The 23,981-nt window shown below is 30.4% G+C and overlaps 1 protein-coding gene and 1 long non-coding RNA gene across 6 annotated transcripts; both read right to left on the bottom strand.

Annotated features, from left to right (window-relative positions):
* Window positions 1-1,277: 1,277 nt before the first annotated feature.
* Window positions 1,278-19,445, bottom strand: LOC122517439. 5 transcript variants are annotated; one of them, XM_043635827.1, is made up of 10 exons: window positions 18,884-19,445; window positions 18,648-18,788; window positions 3,640-3,710; window positions 3,455-3,556; window positions 3,257-3,358; window positions 3,060-3,161; window positions 2,863-2,964; window positions 2,667-2,768; window positions 2,470-2,571; window positions 1,278-2,374 (listed from the first exon to the last, which is right to left on the bottom strand). In XM_043635827.1, the coding sequence occupies exons 4-10, from the start codon at window positions 3,455-3,457 to the stop codon at window positions 2,264-2,266; spliced, it is 624 nt and encodes a 207-aa protein (XP_043491762.1). In that variant the 5' UTR covers window positions 3,458-3,556; window positions 3,640-3,710; window positions 18,648-18,788; window positions 18,884-19,445; the 3' UTR covers window positions 1,278-2,263. The 5 variants fall into 5 exon arrangements, with proteins under 5 accessions (XP_043491762.1, XP_043491761.1, XP_043491765.1 ...); XM_043635826.1 differs by having other exon boundaries at window positions 18,637-18,788; XM_043635828.1 differs by having other exon boundaries at window positions 2,231-2,374; window positions 2,453-2,571; window positions 18,637-18,788.
* On the bottom strand, window positions 19,442-22,755 carry LOC122517441. Its single transcript, XR_006303854.1, has 4 exons — window positions 22,722-22,755; window positions 22,522-22,620; window positions 22,366-22,427; window positions 19,442-19,481 (listed from the first exon to the last, which is right to left on the bottom strand). It is a non-coding gene; the product is annotated as an uncharacterized LOC122517441 (long non-coding RNA).
* Between the last annotated feature and the right edge of the window lie 1,226 nt (window positions 22,756-23,981).

Below are 23,981 nucleotides of genomic sequence, written 5' to 3' on the forward strand. Positions count from 1 at the left end.
ACGTTTCGAAAATAATTTTTCTTTTTATTTTCAATTTACATCTAACGATAATGCAAATAATAAATTTATCATAAAATAAAAAACATGTAATATGCAATAGATTTGATTGTTAAATTACTTCTTTTCCAAAACGAATTCTTTGCAATGGTCAAATTAATTTGATAATACACCGAAAGGTCAATCGCTTTTCTATTCCACACCGGTGAGTTCAATGCCAGGGAAGCGTAACACTTCATCTTATACTCCGATGACCCCCACGTTTCGAAAATAATTTTTCTTTTTATTTTCAATTTACATCTAACGATAATGCAAATAATAAATTTATCATAAAAATAAAAAACATGTAATATGCAATAGATTTGATTGTTAAATTATTTCTTTTTTAAAACGAATTCTTTGCAATGGTCAAATTAATTTGAAAATACACCGAAAGGTCAATCGCTTTTCTATTCCAAGCCGGTGAGTTCAATGCCAGGGAAGCGTAACACTTCATCTTATACTCCGATGGCCGCGAGACTTGGTTCTTTCTTCTCTAACTTCTACCATGATTCATTTATACGCCTGAAGAAATAGTACATAATATCGACTAGATAATATCCTACTGAACCAATTAAATTTACACAAGCCCCCGCGCCCCCCACCCCACTTTTATATATATATCCAGCAAGAATATTATTAATGATTAACACAAAAGAGTTCGTGAGTATATTGCATTGAAACTTAACTTTGAAACTGCATCAAATGAACTGTTTTTTTTTTCTTTAAATTAACATTGAAAATATTCATTTAAAATGCACTAACTGTTGATTCATCTTAATGTACAGTAAATACAGGTAACACTGTAAATAGATTCTTAGAAAATACCGTTTTATATGAGACCAACAATTAATTATGCAAAAAAATCAACATGTTATATCCGGTGACGTAGAAGTTAAGTGTTGTAAAAAAGATTTGTCGCGTTGTAATAAGATTACCTAAACATTTTATGTGTACCATTGTAAGACATTTTTTTCTGCAATGGTTCTTTAATAAAGAACGATAATATACGACATTAAGAACGACCTTGGAAGAGAAAAAAAAGAAAATGAAAAAGGAACGATATCAAAGTTTCATTAACGCACGGGATCGCGTAATAGACAACGTAACGAGGAAAAAGGAGGGGTTTGTGTTGAGTTGGGGATCTTACAGGAAATTTCTTTATTTCGTTTGTTGCGAATTAAACGTACCGTGACCGATCATCTTCTTCTTCATCTTCTTCTTCTTCTTCTTCTTCTTCCACGTAGTCTCATCATCATCATCATCATCATCGTCATCATCATTATCGTCATCAACACGATCATTGTCGTACGTCGCCTTTCATCAACTCAAATTATTTCAAACGTTATCGGATGTTTAGAATCGTTACATCCTTACGATAATAAAAGAAACGTAACGATTAAGATGAACAATAAACGTAGTTAAACATTAACATTAATTTATATCTAATAGGATACTTTTTCTTCTTCAAAAAACAAAAAAGAAAAAAATAAATAAAATCCCTTTAACATTAGATTTACGGACTGAGCCAATTTGACTCATTAAAAATTGAATTACTTTACATATATATTTGAAATATTATCCCTTCTACTCAATCCTTCATTCAAACAACGTTTGTAAATCCTATGAAAAATAAATCAAAACCTAACCTTAAATCCCGCCCCCCATCCGTTAATATTTCGAATGAAGACTTTGATTTGAAAAAAACTAGGACGTCTAAAGAAGGATCGAAAGTTGACTATAGAAATCAATTGAAATTAAATGGATTCGCATGGTATCGAAGAAGAAAGCAATCAAACAACAACCAAGTAAGCAAGCAAGCAACCAAACAAGCGCATTGGTGGAAACTGAACGAGTCCCAGTGTGTGCGTGTGTTTGTGTGTGTATGTGTCGTCTTCTTTCCGTATATCTTTTCTACCCATTCGTACCAGCACTTCTTGTAAGTTTTGCTTTTCTTTTTCTCGATGTTAAAAACACGACCTGCCCCACTATCCGTCGGTTCTGCCACTGCTCCGAGGATCTTACAGGCGCCGCCTGGACATTGACCTCGGTCTGACTACGGCCCTGACCAAGACTCTCTTCTTTTCCTTCTTCTTCTTCTTCTTCTTCTTCTTCGCTACGCTTCCATGAAGGAGAAGGAAAAGGATAGAAGAAGGTTTTGCACGGAAACGTGCAAAGATAGTCGTCGGTATTATTCGTCTATAATACTTCGATAAATTATTAACCATCACACACCATCGTAGAACCATCTTTCAAACCTTTCAATCTTTTCAATCTCAAATCTTTTTGGGTATCTCCTAATATTATTCTTTAAAGAATAATTCTTTCCTTTCTTCTCCTAGATATACACGAATAATATAAAATGTTAAACAATTTTTTTGATACTATTTAATAAATTATTATAAAAATTATTAACCATCACATCATACATACCATAGTACACCATTTTTCAAACCTTTCAACCTTTTCAATCTCAAATCTTTTTGGGTATCTCCTAATATTATTCTTTAAAGAATAATTCTTTCCTTTCTTCTCCTAGATATACACGAATAATATAATATGTTAAACAATTTTTTTGATACTATTTAATAAATTATTATAAAAATTATTAACCATCACATTATACATACCATAGTACACCATTTTTCAAATCTTTCAACCTTTTCAATCTCAAATCTTTTTGGGTATCTCCTATTATTATTCTTTAAAGAATAATTCATGCCTTTCTTCTCCTAGATATACACGAATAATATAAAATGTTAAACAATTGTTTTGATACTATTTAATAAATTATTATAAAATTATTAACCATCACATCATACATACCATAGTACACCATTTTTCAAATCTTTCAACCTTTTCAATCTCAAATCTTTTTGGGTATCTCCTATTATTATTCTTTAAAGAATAATTCATGCCTTTCTTCTCCTAGATATACACGAATAATACAATATGTTAAACAATTTTTTTGATACTATTTAATAAATTATTATAAAAATTATTAACCATCACATTATACATACCATAGTACACCATTTTTCAAACTTTTCAACCTTTTCAATCTCAAATCTTTTCGAGTATCTCCTATTATTATTCTTTAAAGAATAATTCTTTCCTTTCTTCTCCTAGATATACACGAATAATATAAAATGTTAAACAATTTTTTTGATACTATTTAATAAATTATTATAAAAATTATTAACCATCATATCATACACACCATAGTACACCATTTTTCAAACCTTTCAATCTTTTCAATCTCAAATCTTTTCGAGTATCTCTTAATATTATTCTTTAAAGAATAATTCTTTCCTTTCTTCTCCTAAATATACACGAATAATATAAAATGTTAAACAATTTTTTTTGATACTATTTAATAAATTATTATAAAAATTATTGACCATCATATCATACATACCATAGTACACCATTTTTCAAACTTTTCAACCTTTTCAATCTCAAATCTTTTTGGGTATCTCCTATTATTATTCTTTAAAGAATAATTCTTTCCTTTCTTCTCCTAGATATACACGAATAATACAATAAATAAAACTATTTAATAAATTATTGTATTTACTTATAATAATACGTCTCTATACTTACAAATCTTCAATTTAAATTGTTCCATATATTTCCCCATTCGATTTTCCAACACAATACATCCGCGTTCTTACCTGTAACAGAAAAGAGGTTAAGATTAGTATCGAGAGAATGAGAACGACCCGTAAGTGTATTTCTAAAAAAAAAAAGAAAAAAGAAAAAGAAAGAAAAATATGAGATAAAATATCTTAAATATACGTTAGCCGTTGTTCCCACAGATCCTATTGTAATAATAGTAGGTCGGTTAGAATATGCAGGTAGAAGTGAACAATTGTAACACCTGCCGAAAATTAAAGTCAAAGATAAGCCACAAATTATTTCCATTCCCAGTTATCCTAACACTAATGAGAAAGTTATTCGCGTCCAAGTCACGTCACGTGTTGTACGTTCTTCATCATCCGTATCAGTTTTGTATATGTAAGAGAGAGAGAGAAAGAAAAAACAAAGTAAGAAGATAGATAAATAGATAAATAGATGGAAAGAGAAAAAAAAAGGAAAAAAAGAAAGAGAAAGAGAGAGAGAAAGCCACGGTGGCAGGTCAAGGCTCTCTACACGCGTGACCACTCGAGCGAATACACACACACACACACACACATATATATACATACATGAATACATCGTAGAAGGTGCGTAAGGGCGAACGAACTCGCAAGGAAGAGACAACACCGGCTCATTACCAAACACTTGGCACGCTTTGTAACAACTTCCTTGATATAAATAAAAAAAAAAGAAAAAAAAAAGATAACGCAGTTAATATATTGCAATATTACAATTTGGATATAATAATTCTTACATAAGATACGTAATCGTGGTAAAAATCCAAATCTTATGTTATTTACTCGTCAAGTAAATTTACACAATTATATTATTTTAATTGAATTATTTTAATTGAATCATTGTAAAGTACGATTTACAATAACATCGTATGATCATTTGGTAACACACGTTGCAGAGAAATAAGATTGGCAAACTGGTGTGTGTACTTATGTACGCACGTAAGAAGTTACACTTCATTGCCGTACCAAAACGAACATAACCTCAATAACCTCAAAAATAACTTCAAAAAAAACTTCAAAGAAAAAAATAACTTAAAAAATAATTATTATTATATATATATATATAAGAAAGAATAAAAAAACTGGTGTGTGTACTTATGTACGCACGTAAGAAGTTATACTTCTTTGCCGTACCAAAACAAACATAACCTCAATAACCTCAAAAATAACTTAAAAAAAAAAGAAAGGAAACATATTTTCAATCGATCGATATATTACATATATAAGAAAGAATACAAAACAAAAAAAAACAAAAATATCAAAACATAGATATCAGTTCATACTAAATATAAGGATATCGAATTACTTATGCGTCAACGGCCATGGCGCTGCGATAGCAGTGGTTCCCGCTCGATCATTTAAGTAAAGCAGCGCTGAGTACGATTAGTACTTGGATGGGTGACCCGCTTGAGAAAAAAAGGGGAAGAAGAAAAGGAGACAACTTCATGCCGTAAACTTGAAATCGTTTTCCCGCGCGTCATAAATAACCGACAAACTTCATGGTGTCGTTTTTCCAGACGCTCGGAACAAAATCACTCCCCATTACATTTTCCCCAACGCGCCAAAAGAAGTATAACCTCAAAAAAAATAACGTAGTTAGTATATTTCAATATTACAATTTGGATATAATAATTCTTACGTAAGATACCTAATCGTGGTAAAAATCCAAATCATATATTATTTATTCGTCACGTAAATTTACACAATGATATTATTTTAATTGAATTTAGATTGTATTCATTGAATCATTGTAAAGTACGATTTACAATAACATCGTATGATCATTTGGTAACACACGTTGCAGAGAAATAAGATTGGCAAATCATGTTTTTGAACATGATCGATAAACGAGATCGAAGATACACAAAGAAATGCGAGAGAGAGAGAGAGACAGCTGTCTCGATAAAATATCTTTGACCTTTTTCAAAGGCATACTTCTTCTCCCCTTCACCTTTTCTTATTTCCTATCCAATGATCGAGACCTTGACCACCCACCCGCATCCTTTCTATTCTACCTGTTTTTATTTGTATTTTTTTCTTTGACTATAAATCGAGCAACAAACGGTTCTTATAATTGCCTTTGTACTTTCGACTCTCTACGAGATAAAAAAAATAAAATAAAATAAAATAAAAGAAATAAAACAACATAATCGAACGAGGATTATACTCGACTTTCCATTTTATTTATTTTTTTTTTTATTATAGTTGCATTACCGCGTTAATGCTCGAGGAAGTAATAAAAGGTTTCTTCTAGTACCAACCACTAATTCGAATTACAAACTAACGAGAATCTTATTAAACAAAAAAAATATATATATATGTATATGTATATCCTTGATGATAACTGAGAACATAGAAACAAGAATACATGTTGGTTATCTAATACCAGGTATATATATCTAATGCCATTGAGAACATGTAACTCGATAAGAAGTATCTTACTTCGGTATTTCGATCATCCAAGTAGTAGTAGTAGTTCCTATCGATAAATTCAAACTTAGTATCACGTGTGTAACATTGTGTATTAAGCTTCATTAATTGTTAAATCAACGTTACGATAATCATAAATCAAAGATAGTCGATCAACGAAAAGATTTGGAAAAATAATCTAACAAATTCATGAATATTTAACACTAAACGTACCACGATGATTACAATGAAATCAAATAAATGAATTTAACTTTGTTTGTCAATTTTTCGGGGGAAAAATTTCTGACCAGTTTTATTGACGAATCAAAAATTCTGATTACATTATATATGATTTTTTGGATAGATGAAGTATCATTCGATTATGGTAGAAATTGTTATACATGAAACTCTAGGTACGTTTAATGTTAATTAAATATTATATAAATTATATAAATAAAATTATAAATATTATAATATTATATAAATAAAATATAAATGTTAATTAAAATTGAAACATATCTTTCTTAAGGATAATTACTTTTCTTTTTCCAAATTGGTTGGAAAAATATCGTCAATTCCGTTGGCAATTACAAGGAAACTTACTGGCTGAACGTTATAATCTTCTATCGAACAAGAAGAGACAGAAAAAAGGAGAAAGAAATAAATAAAGAAAGAAAAGGGTATGCATGTAAGTAGTTGCATATCCTAGTGTTCGGTGCAGTTTAATCTCAGATGCTAGTTGGAAACGGATATCAGATCGGTACGACGTTCGAGTAGTACTCTTCGTCTTGAATAGTAGTCGTAGTAGTAGTTCTGTGTAAGGGATAAGAGTAATGATAGAAAAGAGATAGAATGAAGAGCCCCTCATACATTTAAACCCCCCCCCACTTTGTATTACTTTTCTAGTTACTTCATCAGTATATTAGAATACTTTATTTTTATTGAACTTTTAATTTTGTTGTTTTGTATAAGTTTGCTGATCGTCTCTGAATGGAAATCTTGATTTTCATTTTTAATATTATTTTCAAAATATTCAATAATTATTTTTACAAATATATATAGAAAAATATGAGTAGATCTATAAAAAGCAACGATAAATGTATTTACAAATGATAATTTGCATTTATAGGACACGGTTGTTAATAATTAATATTCCTTCCTCATTGCTTATTTTATATTTGAACAAATTCTAATAGGAAGCAGATAACATTAACGTAATAATAAATATAAATTGATCCTTAAATTTATATACATACTATTACCACTATCACTATTACTATTTTAATATCACAACCGGATATATTACTCTGATATAATAAATATTATTTCTTCTTATTCTTCTTCTTCACTATTACTATTTTAATATCACAACCGGATATATTACTCTGATATAATAAATATTACTTCTTCTTCTTCTTCTTCTTCTCTGCCGCGTACTATCATTTTAAAACGTTCAATTATATTGGTAAAATTCGAAAGAAATTACGAAGCAAAAGAACGGATTCGGATTTATACGAATAAATTTATAATATAAAACGATATTAAACTATATTTTCTTTTTTAAATATATTATCATTTCTATTCGACGGTATATTAACAACAATTTTTTATAAAATCACGTTACATATGAAAATACAAAATATAAAAAGAGAAAAGAATAATAACGTAAACCATTAAATAACGGGTTCCTTCCAGTATCTCGTTAAAAGTAACATTGCAATAAGTTTTTCAATAGGTTTAACGTTGACATTACTTTCGTCCAACTGACCCTCCCCCCCCTTTCTTTCCTCCTCTTGACGTATATACATATATTCTTCCTACCAACCAACTATCGCGTGCAACTTCTTCATTATACGTATTTACGAAAGATAACGGTAAAACCGATTCCCCGATCATTCGTTCCGATGGTACACAGATGTTGGACCGAACCGATTTACATTAGAATGATTTTTCATCGTGTCGTTCTAAAACACACATACCTTTCAATGATTATTATTATTATTATTATTATTATTATTATTATTATTAATGACCGTAAAGTAAAATATGAATTCAATATGATTTATTTCTGTGTTCTGATGTTTTGTCGTAAAATTGACGAGATGACGTATCGAGGTAAAAGAAAATAGAAAAAAAAATATGAAACGATTGAAAATAGCGAAGAAAATCCAAAGGATACAAAATATATAAAAAGAGGGAGAGAAAGATTGCTATGTACTCGATTCACTAAAAGAGGATATCGGCTAGTCCGGAGTTTGTGGACCGCACAACGGTAACCGTACCTCTTTGGCTCTCACCATTGCATTCGAAGACCGTTACACTTATGGCCGTTCGTTCATACTGAGGAATCCATAAAATGTTCATACAACAGTTCTATACTGTATCGGTAATCTTGCTTTTGAACTATAATAAACAAGAAAACGATCGAATCAAATTTATAATCATCTTTTTAAGAGAATCAAATTGTCAAACTAATGCATCCACCTTAGGAGATCGCATACTTCTTAGCCAACAAAATGAACATAACCTCAATAACCTTAAAAATAACTTCAAAACAAAACTTCAAAGAAAAAAAATAACTTAAAAAGAAATAATTATATATATATATATATAAGAAAGAATAAAAAAAAACTGGTGTGTGTACTTATGTACGCACGTAAGAAGTTATACTTATTTGCTGTACCAAAACGAACATAACCTCGATAACCTCAAAAATAACTTCAAAAAAAAACTTCAAAGAAAAAAAAATAACTTAAGAAAAAATAATTATTATTATATATATAAGGAAGAATAAAAGATAGAAAAAGAAAATATCAAAATATAGATATCATTCCACGCTTAATATTAGGGAGATATATCGAATTACTTTATGCGACAACGGCCATGATGGCGCTGTGATAGCACTAGTTCCCGCTCAATTATTTAAGTAAATCAGCGCTGAGTACGATTAGTATTTGGATGGGTGACCCGCTTGAGAAAAAAAGGGGGGAAGAAGAAGAGAAGACAACTTCGCGCGTCGTAAATACTGACAAACTTCATGGTGTCGTTTTTCCAAACGCTCGGAACAAAATCAACTCCCCATTACATTTTCCCCAACGCGCCAAAAGAAGTATAACCTCAAAAAAAAAGAAAAGAAAAAAAACAGAGGATAAAAATAAACCTAAGAGAAGAAAGATCGTTTCTATTTGATAATCTAAACGCGTATGACGACGGTTCGCTGATTGTCAACGGGAAATATCCCTCGTAGATTCATGATTATGTAATACCGTTTACGTTCACGTATGCGATATCTTCCTGGCTCGTGCGGTATTTTAACTGAGAACTCAACTTCCTATTTTATCCTATCATACGATATACTTTTAAATTATGTTCTCTTTACGTTTCCATTTCTTATTCTTCACCCCCCCCCTTTTTTGATGACTATGCAGCGAACCGTACACGCGCATCCTTTTATTATTATTATTATTATTATTATTATTATTATTATTATTATTCTTCTTTTTTTCCCATTTGTTTTTTTTTAATCTCATACTATTTAAATTATTATATATATATATATATATATATATATATTGTATATATATTTCTTGTTCCTGTAGCCGGGTAGTTCGTTGTACGCGTTAGCGCCGTTTCCGGGACGAATAACAGACGCATAATCTATGATTTAAAGCCACGAAGATTAGACGAATCATTCGTCGTCTCGTGAATTTCGCACAATGTAAAATCACCGTAATCATGACGTAAGTATATCTGGATCGTTACAACCATCGTTCCTCTCGTTGCTGCTGCGATTTTATACGTGCCGATGATGGGGGGCAAGAGAGAGAGAGAGATAGGATGCACCGTTATAACTGCAGATGCGAGACGAGATAGATAATACTTCCTTTTGAAATCACTATAATATCGGGTACGTCCTAACCCCCATGGCTTAAGCTCTTTGTCCACTCGATCGAATAATATCTATTTTAGCATAATGTTTGATCAAGTATTATTTCCATCCTGTCGTCAATTTATTTTATTTTATTTTATTTTATTTTATTTTAGTTTATTTTATTTCTACTACGACTTCTCTCCAAATTATCTTATTATCTTAATATTATTCGTATTATATTATTAATTATTATCAGAACAAGAAAAAAGATAATAAATGAATCTAAAAAAAAGTAAAAAAAAAAAAAAGAAAAGAAAAATAAGAGCTTATCGTTAAATCAATATTATTCTACGCGTTTCATATCCGAAATAATTTGTTATACTTTGAAGAACTCATTTATCCCTCTCATCCCTCCCCCTTTTCCCTCCTGCTCGTGATACACGTCACGCGAATTTAATTTATTTACGACGACAATTTACATATAATCGAATCGTTAAAAAGAATAAGAATAAGAATAAGAAGAAGAAGAAAAAATGAATCTAACTCGAGCAAAGAAATTCTAGCCTGGAAATTATACAGCTAATCAAATTCCTATGGGAAGAATACATATGTATTTTAAAGAAGTATTACACGCGTGCTATATGTGATTATCATTGGATTACACGAGTATAAACGATGCATTGTAAAGAATTCCTAATGCGAAGGAAAAAAAAATATATATATATATTTTTATATATTATTTTATTTATATATTATTTTATATATTATTTATTTTTTATATTATTTTATTATTTATATATTATTATATATTATTATATTTATTATATATTATTTATTTATTTATTTTATTTAATATATATAATACAACAAAAAGATGTTTGAGAAAAAGGAAGAAAAATAAAAAATAAATAATTAATTAATCGACAAAATTCAAACGTCCTGCGAAATACATTAAAATATTTTTTATTTGCAGGATGATAAAAAAGTAACAATTACAAAACAAAAACAAAAAAAAACAAAGAACAAGAAAAAAAGAAGAGAAATAAATAAATAAATAAATAAATAAATAAAGTATTATTAATTAAAAAAAACCGTACCGAAAGAATTACAATATTCGTGTGCGTTTATTGCACGAAAGTAGAAAAAACAATGAACTGAAATAAAAGAAAAAAGAAAGTTACGTGTATACAAAAAGAAAATTACAAAAAAAAAATTACATAAAATAAATAAACGAAGAAAGAGAACGTATTAAACAAAACCAAAAGGTTAATAACACTTGGAAATCGTTAATAAATTGAGTGTACGTGTGCGTATATTGTTGGAACTACTCGAACGGGTATTACACGACGAATGACGAAGCCTAATCCCGTTATAAGATTAGGTCGGTAACAACAATACGTTGTTCTCGATGTCTCGTTCCCTTTTCCATTCTACGAATGACCGATATTCACCTTTCTTTTCATCCATTATTCGAAATTTTGTAAACAATTTTATTTCGTAAAAACATCATGCGACCCTTGTTCTCAATTACATTATTTTCCAGCCCACCCCACTCTCCCCCTTTTTTAATCCCATAACTCTCTTTGTATTCTTTTAGGTAAGCCTACTTTTCTGAAAAAAAAAAACAAGAATTTCTCTTTTACAAAAAGCAAACTAGTTTTCATTTTCATTTTCAATTGGTTAAACGCGACCGTTGTTTCATTTTCACCTCTCTCTCTTCTCTCCTTCTTTTTATACGATTTTTATTTGATATTTGATATTTTCTTTTAACCGTTCTCGTTTTATTTTCTCTTTCTTCTTGTTTTACTTTTCTCCCCCTTTCTCTCTCATTCTCAGCTCATTCTCAACTCCGGGCCAAATTACTCGTATAGCAAGATAGCGACACGCTAATTGCATCCGTATAATTTAACACAATTATCAAGGATTCCTTTAAGCCGGCCTCCTCTTCCTCCTCTTCCTCCTCCTCTTCCTCCTCTTCCTCCTCCTCGTAATAAAATGCCAGACGATTTATACAACAACACACTAACCCATCGAGAGTTATATTATATAAATTAACGTTCATCAACTAATTCTCGTTAGCGTGCCTATATCGTAGGGATTTTCTTTTTCTTTAAATAAAAAGAAAAAAAAAGAAAAAAAAATGAATTATTTTCTCAACCGAGATAATTCTTCTAACACGCGAATACCGAATTCTTTACGATCTTCATTCATAAATAATACTACTATATTTTATTATTTTTCTATCCTCGCGTCGTTTAATGTCTTATTCGAATTATATTCTTATATTCAATGTTTAATTGAACTAATAAAATATAAGGAATAATAATAATAATAATATACAAAAATATATTTAAACATATTTATATATATATTTGTTTTATATTTTTATAAAACATATTTTATATATATATATATATATTTTATTTATATATTTATATAAAAATATATTTGTTTCTATTTAAAAAAAAAAAAAGTTGAAACACACACATTCGAATGACCTTTTTAAATCTTCCCTTTCGATGTTACCTGCCTTTACCGGTTTTTTATTTTCGTTACCTTCGAGGTCGTTGAGAAACGTGATCTTTGGAATTTAGGTTACGTCTTATTTCCAAAAATGCGAAACGAACTCAAAACCTATTTACCTGGAATTCTATTTTTTTTTTCCTTTTTCTAATCTTTATTACACGATCCATATTTATTTCTATCGATATTTATGATTAACGCGTTATCGTTAAACGAATATTTATTATTAACCGTTTTTGAAATAAAACGTTCGATATAATTTCCAATGATCGCAAGAAAATATACGATATTATTAAACCTAATAAAAAAAAAAACAAAAAAAAAAAGAAAAGATATTATAAAAAGAAACAACAAATTTATTACCACGACTATAAATAATATTAATAAAAATTCGTATCGATGGTTTGTCGTCGTTATTAAACCTAAAGTAAAAAAAAAAAAAAACTGGTGTGTGTACTTATGTACGCACTTAAGAAGTTATACTTCATTGCCGTCCCAAAACGAAACATAACCTCAATTCTCAAAAATAACTTTAAAAAAATAACTACAAAAAAAAACACAATTTATTATTATTATTTTATTATTATTATTTAAAAAAAAAGGAAAGAAACATATTTCAATCGATCGATATCTATTATATATATTAGAAGAATAATAAATATCATAATATCTGCCATGGTACGGTGATAGTATTAGTTCCCGCTTCGATCATTTAAGTAAAGCGGCGCTGAGTTCGATTAGTATTTGGATGGGTGACCCGCTTGAGAAAAAAGGGGAGGAGAAGAGAAGACAACTTCATGCCGTAAACTTGAATCGTTTGCCGCGCGTCGTAAATACCGACAAACTTCATGGTGTCGTTTTTCCAGACGCTCGGAACAAAATCACTCCCATTACATTTTCCCAAACGCCCAAAAGAAGTATAACTTCAAAAAAAAAAAAACAAATTTATTAACCACGATTATCATTCCACGATCATGAGACTAAATTTATTACAATCGAGAAAAAATGATTTTATTGTGGAGAAAATTGTACACTCGTTTTACGAGTTGATAGAAATAAAAAAGGTTCCAATACCAAGAGTAACTTCCTGCTTCCATTTTCCTGCGAGAGATCAAAGGTGCGAGCAAAGCCAAAGCGATCTTTGCGAACTCTTCTCGTCTCATCTATCCTCTCATCTCCTCTCCTCTTCTCTCCTCTCCTCTCTTCTTCTCTCCTCATCTCACCACTCTTACATTTTCCTTCATCGTGATCTCCTTCACGAGAAATAAGATTTCTATCGCTGTTCACGTTATTGCTTTTTCTCGTGGTGGTATACGGGATGCCATGGGACTTCTAACGTGGCTCGTTAGAACGGTACAACAAGGTGTGCGATGTGTTTCTAACGTTAACGTTATTTTTCTTTTTATTTTCTTTCTTTTTTTCTTATCACTTACCACCATGCGATATCTAAGAAAGTATATCCATACAGCATCCGTCGGTTAATGTAATTAAAAATAATAATAATAATAATAAATAATTAATAAAGATCCTATATAATTATATTGTTTCTATTTGATTAATTTTCTTGTAACTTTATCATTCAAATTATTCATTAAATATATTATTATTATCATTAATTTTGTATGAGAGAATATTTATAATGTGTAACGTTAATTAATTAACTGGGAATTAGATTGAATAAAGTAATTCTATATAACGTGTAATATTTATATTTTACAATAATTAAGTATTATATATCAAATATATTTTTCATTGAAAGTAAATCGAAATATTATAATCCGACTAATGGTATATATTATATTACGATAAATCTAACTTATATTTAACACAAATATTATAACATTAATTTAGTATCTGTTTTTTCTTTTTATTGTTGTTAGAATCATTCTTTCGAATACTTTGATACGAGATTACCGTTAGAAAGTAGGCGTCGACGAAAAACGAACGAAGAAAGTGTACAAGTTGGTATGCGCGTTAAAACGCGTACCATTTTTTCAATCCTTTTTTATACTTATACTTCGTATATATTACTTTATACTCAAATCTTTTATCCATTTATTCTGTATTCGTGGTTAAGGAAAATGTTTATATCACCAATCCCAACGATTCCAACGCCTACCGTTCGGTTTTCTGCGGCTACCGACACTAACAAGTAAGAAAGAGAAAGAGAGACAATAAAATAGAGAAAGAAGAAAACTAAAAGAGGATTTGACCACCAGCAAAGAGTTATTCATCTAACCGTAGCTTATGGCAACTATGAAACCACTACTACTACTACTACTACTTCTTCTTCTTCTTCCGTCTTTTAAGTAATATCGTTTTCGAATTGAATCGTAATTGATAACGGTCTCGTAAATTAAAAAGGGAAAAAGATTCCAATTGTTTTTCTTTTTTAACTACAAACTTTAAACAATGAAAATTAATATACGAAAATTATATAATTAATAACGAAAGAATATTACATACCAACATATTATTCGACAAATAATTAAAAAACTGGTGTGTGTACTTATGTACGCACGTAAGAAGTTATACTTCATTGCCGTACCAAAACGAACATAACCTCAATAACCTCAAAAATAACTTCAAAAAATAACTTCAAAGAAAAAGAAATAATAATAATAATATTATTATATATAAATATATATAAGAAAGAATAAAAAAAATTGAAAAGAAAATATCAAAATATAGATATCAGTCCACGCTTAATATTAGGGAGATATATCGAATTACTTTATGCGACAACGACCATGATGGCGCTGTGATAGCACTAGTTCCCGCTCGATTATTTAAGTAAAGCAGCGCTGATTACGATTAGTACTTGAATGAGTGACCCGCTTGAGAAAAAAAGGGGGGAAGAAGGAAAAGAAGACAACTTCATGCCGTATATTTGAAATTGTTTTACCGCGCGTCGTAAATACCGACAAACTTCATGGTGTGTTTTTCCAAACGCTCGGAACCAAAATCACTCCCCGTTACATTTTCCCCAACGCCCCAAAAGAAGTATAACTTCAATAAAAAGAAAAAGGATGAAAGAAATCGTAAGATCGTATTTTTTTTTTTACAAAAGACTTTCAATAATATATAAAGTAATTTCTTAAAAAGAAAATCGGATTTTGAATGAAAGATTAATCAAAATACAAAATAACACGAGTATAAAGAAAGAAAGAAAGAAAGAAAGAAAGAATAAGATTATCATCGGTCAATCAACAACGACAGCTTATCATTAGTTGTCTCGAAGATACGAGAAATAAATAAAAAAAGAAAGAAAGGAAAAAAAGAAATAGAAAGATCACGAAACGAGCGCCTGGAGATTGATTAACGGCTATGCAGGCGTGCAGGCGTGCAGGCGTGCAGGCGTGCCGGTGCACGAGGTACACTCCCTTTTCTGTGATCGTTCGAAAGAAAATAAATGAGAAGAGAAGTTCGCAAAGAAAAAGAAGAAGAAGAAGAAGAAGAAGAATAAAGAGAACCTATTGCTATTGCACCGTGGAATGTTTATTTAACATTTTTGTTTGCCCTCCCCTAGCATTGGTTAAATCCGGTCCTGCGGGTTGCATCTTATACTTGCAATATCTTACGATATTTTTCTTCCTTTCCTTTTTCCTATTTTTTTCTTTTATTTTCTTTTCTTCTCTCTAAATACATTTCTCAATCTTTCTACGGCGTGTAATTCCGCGGCTCGATATCAAAAGATCACGAACCATTAGTCCCTTTCAATTTCTTTCCAACTTGATTTTCAAATAAATTCTACGTTCTGTTAGGGGTCGTGTCAGGACAAACGTTAAATCGCGAAACTTATTATACGGGGGGGGAAGGGAGGATTGGGAGAGGAAAAGTAACTCCTCAATGATACTATACTTGATAATTATATATAATAAAGATAGATTTATAAATTAAATTATGCACTACGCGTTATAGTGAAAGATCAAACGGCAGGAAGGAGTTTAATTAAATTGACCGTAAGATCAACATCATCCTGCTGCTTTTAATATTTCATTAGAAATATTAATATATATACAAAACGGTTTTACGTTTAGAAATATTTCTTTTTTAATAGAAATAAATGTGCAACGACGTGTTTCCTTACCTCCTCCTCCGACCCCCCCCTCCCCCCCACTCCCATCTAATCATCTTCATCTTGGTCGCAGGTAATAACAATTTTTACAATCTTTTGCTCGCGGTCACCGTATAACGGAGTATCATAAACTTAACTCGACCACACGAGTAATTCCATTGGTAACGTGTTATACATGTATATGTGTGTGTGTATTATTTGCGTGTATATTATATTGGTATTAGTAAGAATAATAACTAACCACTACGAAATCATCGATCAAATCGTTTTCGTTGGGATCTCAACCAATGATGATGATGATGATGATGATCGCATTTATTTTCCAACTATCATCTGAGAATGATCTGTGGTTTTAACGTTACGTAAAAACCAATATGGATTTATTATTGTTACGTTAAACCGAAGAAAGCGGGTGAAAGTTTTCATTACCCTTTCTCGACACTGACCCTCTTTTTTACGCGACCGTGAAAACAAAACACGAAAGTTTAATACGGGATAGAAATAAGCAACTTAATTATAAATAAATACGTATATATATATATATATAGAAATTACATGTTACTTACTTATTACGTATATTCACTTATGCAATCGTTCCCTATAATAATCTCGAAAGCGATCTTACTATTCTTTACGTTTAATAAATTCCACACAACGCGTTGTATATACACTTTAAAACGATTTCTAAACAACGCCTTTGATTATTTACATCTCATTTAAAAGTAATATAATTTTTTATATTCGTTCGTTACATAATTCATTACGTATTATTATTATTATTATTATTACATAATATTCGAATCGAGATAATGTTGAAGAAAAAAGAAAAAACAATTCTACTTTGTTAATGCAAAACGAATTGACATTTGTAAAATATTCAGATTAATTAAAGAAATTTGACAAAAATAACGCGTACACCTAAAAACCTCTGGTCTGATTTCTATAACAGATATAATCACGATGAAATAATTTAACAAAAATATAATATAATCATCCAGAAGGATTTTTTAATATTGTAGAATAGAGTACATTTACATAAATGCAAATGATGTTCTACTCAACAGTTAAGAGAGATTCTGAATGTCGTAGTGTAGACGCATAAAAGGAAAACTAAAATATACTAAGAGCACCAGAAATATGGCGACGTTAAATCTATAATTATCCTCGTGTATGTACGTATTCGAAAAGGGTTGGAATTTGAATAGGTAGGAAAGCTGATGCTGGTACTATTGCTGATGCTGATGCTGTTGCTGCTGCTGATGTTGCTGATGTTGCTGATGTTGCTGCTGTTGCTGTTGCTACTAACATAAAATTGCTTGCTCGTTGCCTAGAGGCATATAAATGCAAAAGGGGCTTAAGAGCAATTACCGATAATCATCGCGGCACCTCGCAGCGTTACGTCGCATTCTTAGAAACGTACGATGTTACCCGTAATTTTGTAGAACGAACCCAAGTAATGCAACAACGACAACAATAATATATAAGAATAACGAGATAAATAATAGCAACGATCAAATCATATTGCGTCGGAATATGTTTTATATCCCTTTTAACCCTTTCAGTACTGAATACTCTTAACTGAAGTGTTTAGTAAGTATGGAATACTTTATTACTAGTGTGTTTGTGTTTCGTTGATTGATTTTACTAATATTGCATCTAATAATAAATTATAATTAATAATTAAAGTTTGTTATTTTTTTTATCTAATTTGAGATTTGTGACACAAGATACGAAACAATAATCAATACACGACAAAATATTACATTATTTGCATTGATAGTGCATTGATATTGTACTGAAAGGGTTAAAAGTAAGAAGATACAAGCGAATTCGAATTTCCATTTCTTTTTCCTCGCAAAAACCATTTTATATTACATACTTACACATGCACGATAAAACGCAGCTGATGTTCGTCACAGTTTCAAAAAAATAAAAAAAACAAATAAAAAAAGGAAAGAGCTTAAACGATTGGTCGTTTAAAAATAACTCCTTCATGCTAAAATACAAGCTAACTAATAGAAATAAGAAAAAAGTATTAATGATGACATTAGCATATAACTAACGTTTTACATACGGATTACGTCCTTCCAAGCCCTTAATTTATCGAGCACGTAGCAGACGAACAAAGGAATCTTCTTCTTCTCCTTCTTCTTCTTATTCTTATTCTTCAGTCATTCCTTCTTTCGATATCCCACGACGTTTCTTCGGCACGATTCTGCGGATTCAAAAAGTTTCATCGATGTAGTTGGAATCAACCATTTAAAAAAAAGGATCTCGAACGTTGGTTTAATGTAAACACGGACTACTCACCCTAGGATTCAATTCCTTATTCCTCCTCTTCTTCTTCTTCTTCTTCTTCTTCTTCTTCTTCTTCTGCTGTTGCTTCTGCTTTTGTGAATGTGAAACGCGAACGTGATCTTTTTTATTAGACTTATTTTTCGATTATTTCTTCTTCTTCTTCTTCATCTTGTTCATTCCTCGTCTGGCGACTTCCACCCTCCTCCTCCTCCTCCACCTTCTCTCCCTCCCGGTATACATCCTCGTCACGAGACTGGCCGTTGAGGTAGATCGTGTCCTTGAGCGGTACATCCAGTTCCTCCTGGATGCTTCTTTTTTATTTTCTTTTTTTAAATCTTCTTCTTCTTCTTCTTCCTCTTCTTCATCTCTCCTTTTCCTCCACTTCTCCTCTTGCCGTTAACTCTGCCTGTCTCCTCTCACCCTCCTCCTCCTCACCCTTCGTCTCTCATCTTATTCCTCTATTCCTGGCCACTACATTTGCATCAACCGACAAGAAGTAAGGGGAGAGAAAAAGAAAAAGAAAACTTCTTCTTCTTCTTCTTCTTCTTCTTCTTCTTCTTCTTTCGATGAGTGCACGAGAAGAGTTTGCTGTTGCTGTTGCACTGTGTTCCTAGTGAAATAGAAATAAAAGGAAACAGAATTAAGATTCGTTTAGAACGACTCATATAAAAATTGCAAACACTGAAGGAAGAAGTAACTACTTCGTATAATATTAAATGCAACAACGAGTAAGCAAAATGTCCTGTAAGATAATTTTACTCGCTCTTATGGCTATAACGTAATATCCCATGCACTTGCATTAAGTGCATTCCTCTTATGGCGAATTAACAACGACTTCCGAGTTACACCTTTGATCTCAGCGAATGTAAACACTCCCACCACTCTCATCCAACTACTTTAAAACGATCCACGCGAGTTATTTATTTTAATTTATTTTACTTTTTTAATAATTTACGATTAAATTATTATTATCTCAGGTTAATATATCTAACATTTATATACGAAAATCCGAAATTATAATAATGCGAAAATAAATTAAATGCGCATTTAAAAATCGTTGCAATTAATTTAATTCAACGAATTGATTAAAGATAATTTATGTATTATATTAATTATTATTATTATTATTATTATTATTATTATTATTATTATTATTATTTCACGTAATATCTTTACCGTATATCGAGTAGTATTATACGTTAACCGTTCGTTCACTATAACGTATAAACAATGAGTCATAGTATAGCCCGCTAACATGAGCCATAAACTTTTTAAAAAAAAAAACAAATTTAAACACTCTCACTGTTTTTATGTTTACATAGATATATTTAAATATCCACGTTACATACAATCATTACCATTCCGTTTTGAATGTTTTCATACCAAAGTCAATATTATCTCGAGCTTATCGTAATTATTACTTTTTTATTACCCGCCTTTGAGAAAGGAAAAAAAATAACAAAATAGAAATAAAATAAACGTAGAAATAATAAGATAGAAAATATTCCATTACATTAAATGCAATAATCAAGCTAATCTAACGGGAAGGACTCATGTTAATCCGTTGATCTTATGCAAAATAAAAATGATATAAAAGAAGAAGAAGAAGAAGAAGTAAAAGAAGAAAAAAAAAAATAAATTAGATTACGGTCTCATACGGTCCTCTTCTATCTCTAATGTAAGATATCGAGTGCAACACGTTTAAATGTTACCACACGATAAACGAGAGATTGCACATCGAGTTAACTGTAAATGAAAGGACTTCTTTTATCAACTGTTACCACTTCGTGAAACCTTTTTTTCCTTTTTCTTTATATTTTTTATTTTCATTTTCATTTTATTATTTTGAACGAGTCGTATCATTAGAATACCAAATAACGGTGAATATCTTCACCGGTTGTTACGAACGATTTACGTTTTTGTTATTTACTATAAATATTGTAAATGCATAACGAGATGCATTTCGCTTATCAAGATTAATATATTTAAAAAAAAAAAAAAACAAAAAACTTGGCACCTACAGGAACAAAAAGAAGTAACAAAAAAATGATTTATTCCAGCAAACTTCTTGTCACCTGTTTGAAAGGAATCGATTTGACGATTCACAACGCTCCTGTTACACGGAATTTGTAACGCTTCAACAACTTGAACGGTTATCATTCGCCAAAGAAACGAACATTTCGCTTCAGTAAATTCCATTGCATTAGCATTCATACATACATGTCAGTATACATATACGTATGGTAGTTATGTATATATATATATTTAGATATATATGCATGATGCATACCACATATGATAAACAATATAATTTTTACAATAACATATATATGCTTATCTTAATATACATATATGTATGTTAGTTATGTGTATATATATATGTATATAATCTGTCTAATCTAATAAAATATATAAAATAAAATATAATCTTGTATTATATAAATATATATTATCTATAATAAATTATAATGTATATATATATATATTTATATACATTTATAGATATATGTATACGTTAAAAGAATATATAAGCCTGGAGCTATGCGTTGGCTATGCATCCAATTTCCGGTATATCCTCCAACCTACGTTTCTTCTTCGCCTTCATCCATTATCATTCGCTTATCGTTCTACGGATGCCTCCTTTTCGCTCGGAGTAAGAAGAAGAAAAAGAAGAGAAGAGAAAAGAAAGAGGAAGAGAAGGACTACGACGACTATCTCACGCGAATCAAAAGACGGGAGTGGCTGCGAGCCACTTTGCTTTTACCCCAACAAGTAACAACTGGCTCGTTGAGCAAGGTGCAATTCTTCTTCTTCTTCTTCTTCTTCTTCTTCTTCTTCTTCTTCTTCTTCTTCTTCTCCTTCTTCTTCTCCTTCTTCCTCTTCTCCTTCTTCTTCTTCTTTTCTTCTGCTTCTTTTTCTTCTTCGGCTTCTTATTTTCTTTTTTTTATTTTTAAATTTCTCCTCCTCGCTCTACTTTTATTTTCTTAATTTTTTAATCTCCTATAATACTTTACTGTTACTTAGTTATATTTATAGTTTATCTATCTAATTAATGATGTTATTTTCTCTTGACGTATAACGATAACATTTTGGATTTTTTGATTATAGATAATTACGTTATGCATTTATAACTGTTTATAGTAATGACCAAATATATATAATATATATAGTACTATTAAAATGTATCATTCAGTCAATTCATGAGAAATCAATCTAGATCTTACACAATATAACTAGGTGTTTTAAGAAAAGCATATTTAAAGAATTTTATTCTAATTAAACTAATTGTTTTAAGAAATGTAATAACTAGTATTGCGAATAGAATATCAATTCAAATATGTAATTCTATCTTAGGTCAGTATTATTTTATAATTTTACTGATTGCACATTTTAATAATAAAATATATAAATATTTTTATTATAATATGTAATAGAATTAAAAAACATTATAAGATATATTTCTTTGGAGTAATAAAAGAAAAAAAAGTACTCACAAATATTGTAATACAGCAATAGGATTCGGTTTCCAATTGAAATCCGGATAATAAAGAATGATCTGTAATATAAATTGAAGAGATTTATATAAGATTATTAGATTTAACACAAGTTTTATTGAATTAATAAATATATATTTTAACAAAAATACTTACAAGAACAATTAACCTCGAATACTAAAAAACTTTATTAAAGTTTTCTAAGTTCTTTTATCAAAGTTTTTTACACAAGTTTTATCACTGATAAATTTTTCACTACACAACGTGAGAACAATTAATTAATAATATTCATATATCTGTATATATATATATATATATAAATAATTATTAACAATTAACAAAATATAAAAACTCACTATGTTCCTTTACGGCAGACTGATTCGCGCATGCGCATTATGTTTCTATCATATTCCTAGTCTGGGCCCCCAACGTATGCGCGCGCAGCTCTCAATTTTATCCTCTAGTAAACGCGCGAAAAGAAATAAATTCAAAAAGAAAAGAGAAAAGAACATATTATATATTCAGATACATATGCAGATAAATATAAATGAAAACTAACATGACATAACTTTTCTTTTTTCTTTCATTTCCGCTATATTTCTTTATTCTATTATTATCCTTTTATTATCTCGCATTTAAAATAACACCTAAGCTATTTTCCAACATTATATCTAAACGTGTGCATACGTGTACAAATACGTTTTTCTGCTTTATGAATAAGCGATGAGATAATTAAAAGCTCGAAGAAGAAGAAGAAGAATAAGATCGTTATTCGATAAATATTTTTCACGAAATAAAGCGAATAATGTATATAATTGGAAAATTTACGATCGCAATAACTCTATTCGTGACCGATGTAATTTGAACGTCATTTTTTTGTTCTTCCCTCTCATTCTTCTCTCATTCTTGGATATCTTATCTGTGAGATTTTATAGTTTTCCGTCGCACGCGAGTCTTACGTTCCGTTTATTTTTCCTCTCCTTTTACGAAGTACCGAACAAAACTGCCACTTTGTCGAATTACCTAGCAACTTCCGTGCATTATCCGGTGCTTGATCTTACCGAGTATAAAGTTATAGTACCGAGATTCGAGGCCGAGAATTTCTCTCTTCTCGGTGACGATTACGATTATCAGGATGATGATGACGATCAGAAAAAAAAAAAAAGAAAGAGAGAGAGAGAGAAAGAGGAAGAAGAAGAAAAAGAAAAAAGGAAAGAAAAAACAAAAAAAAGAAGAAGAAGAAGAAGAAGAAGAAATAGAACGGCGGATGAAGTTGTTTTCTCTTGCGAAACTTAACGAATCCTTATCGTCGACGTCATCATCATCATCATCATCATCATCATCGCCACTATTGAGAAGGCCTTAATCATCGTAAAAAGAAAAAAAAAAAGCTTGAATTATCCTTCGCACGCTCGCTGCGAAGAAAAGATATTGTTGCTTCTTCTTCTTCCTCTTCTTCTTCTAAAATAGCAAGTTCTTCGAATAGACGTTTAGCAAAAGGCAATAGGTCTCCGTTGGTTGGTTGGTTGGTTGGCAGCACGTCTTGCGAGTTCGCCCTTTAATCCAAGCTAATAACACAGAGGAAGACGAGACGTTGTCGGTAAGAAAACGAACTC

Source organism: Polistes fuscatus, unplaced genomic scaffold, assembly GCF_010416935.1.
Source record: "Polistes fuscatus isolate 324 unplaced genomic scaffold, CU_Pfus_HIC Scaffold20, whole genome shotgun sequence".
Lineage (NCBI taxonomy): Eukaryota > Metazoa > Arthropoda > Insecta > Hymenoptera > Vespidae > Polistes > Polistes fuscatus.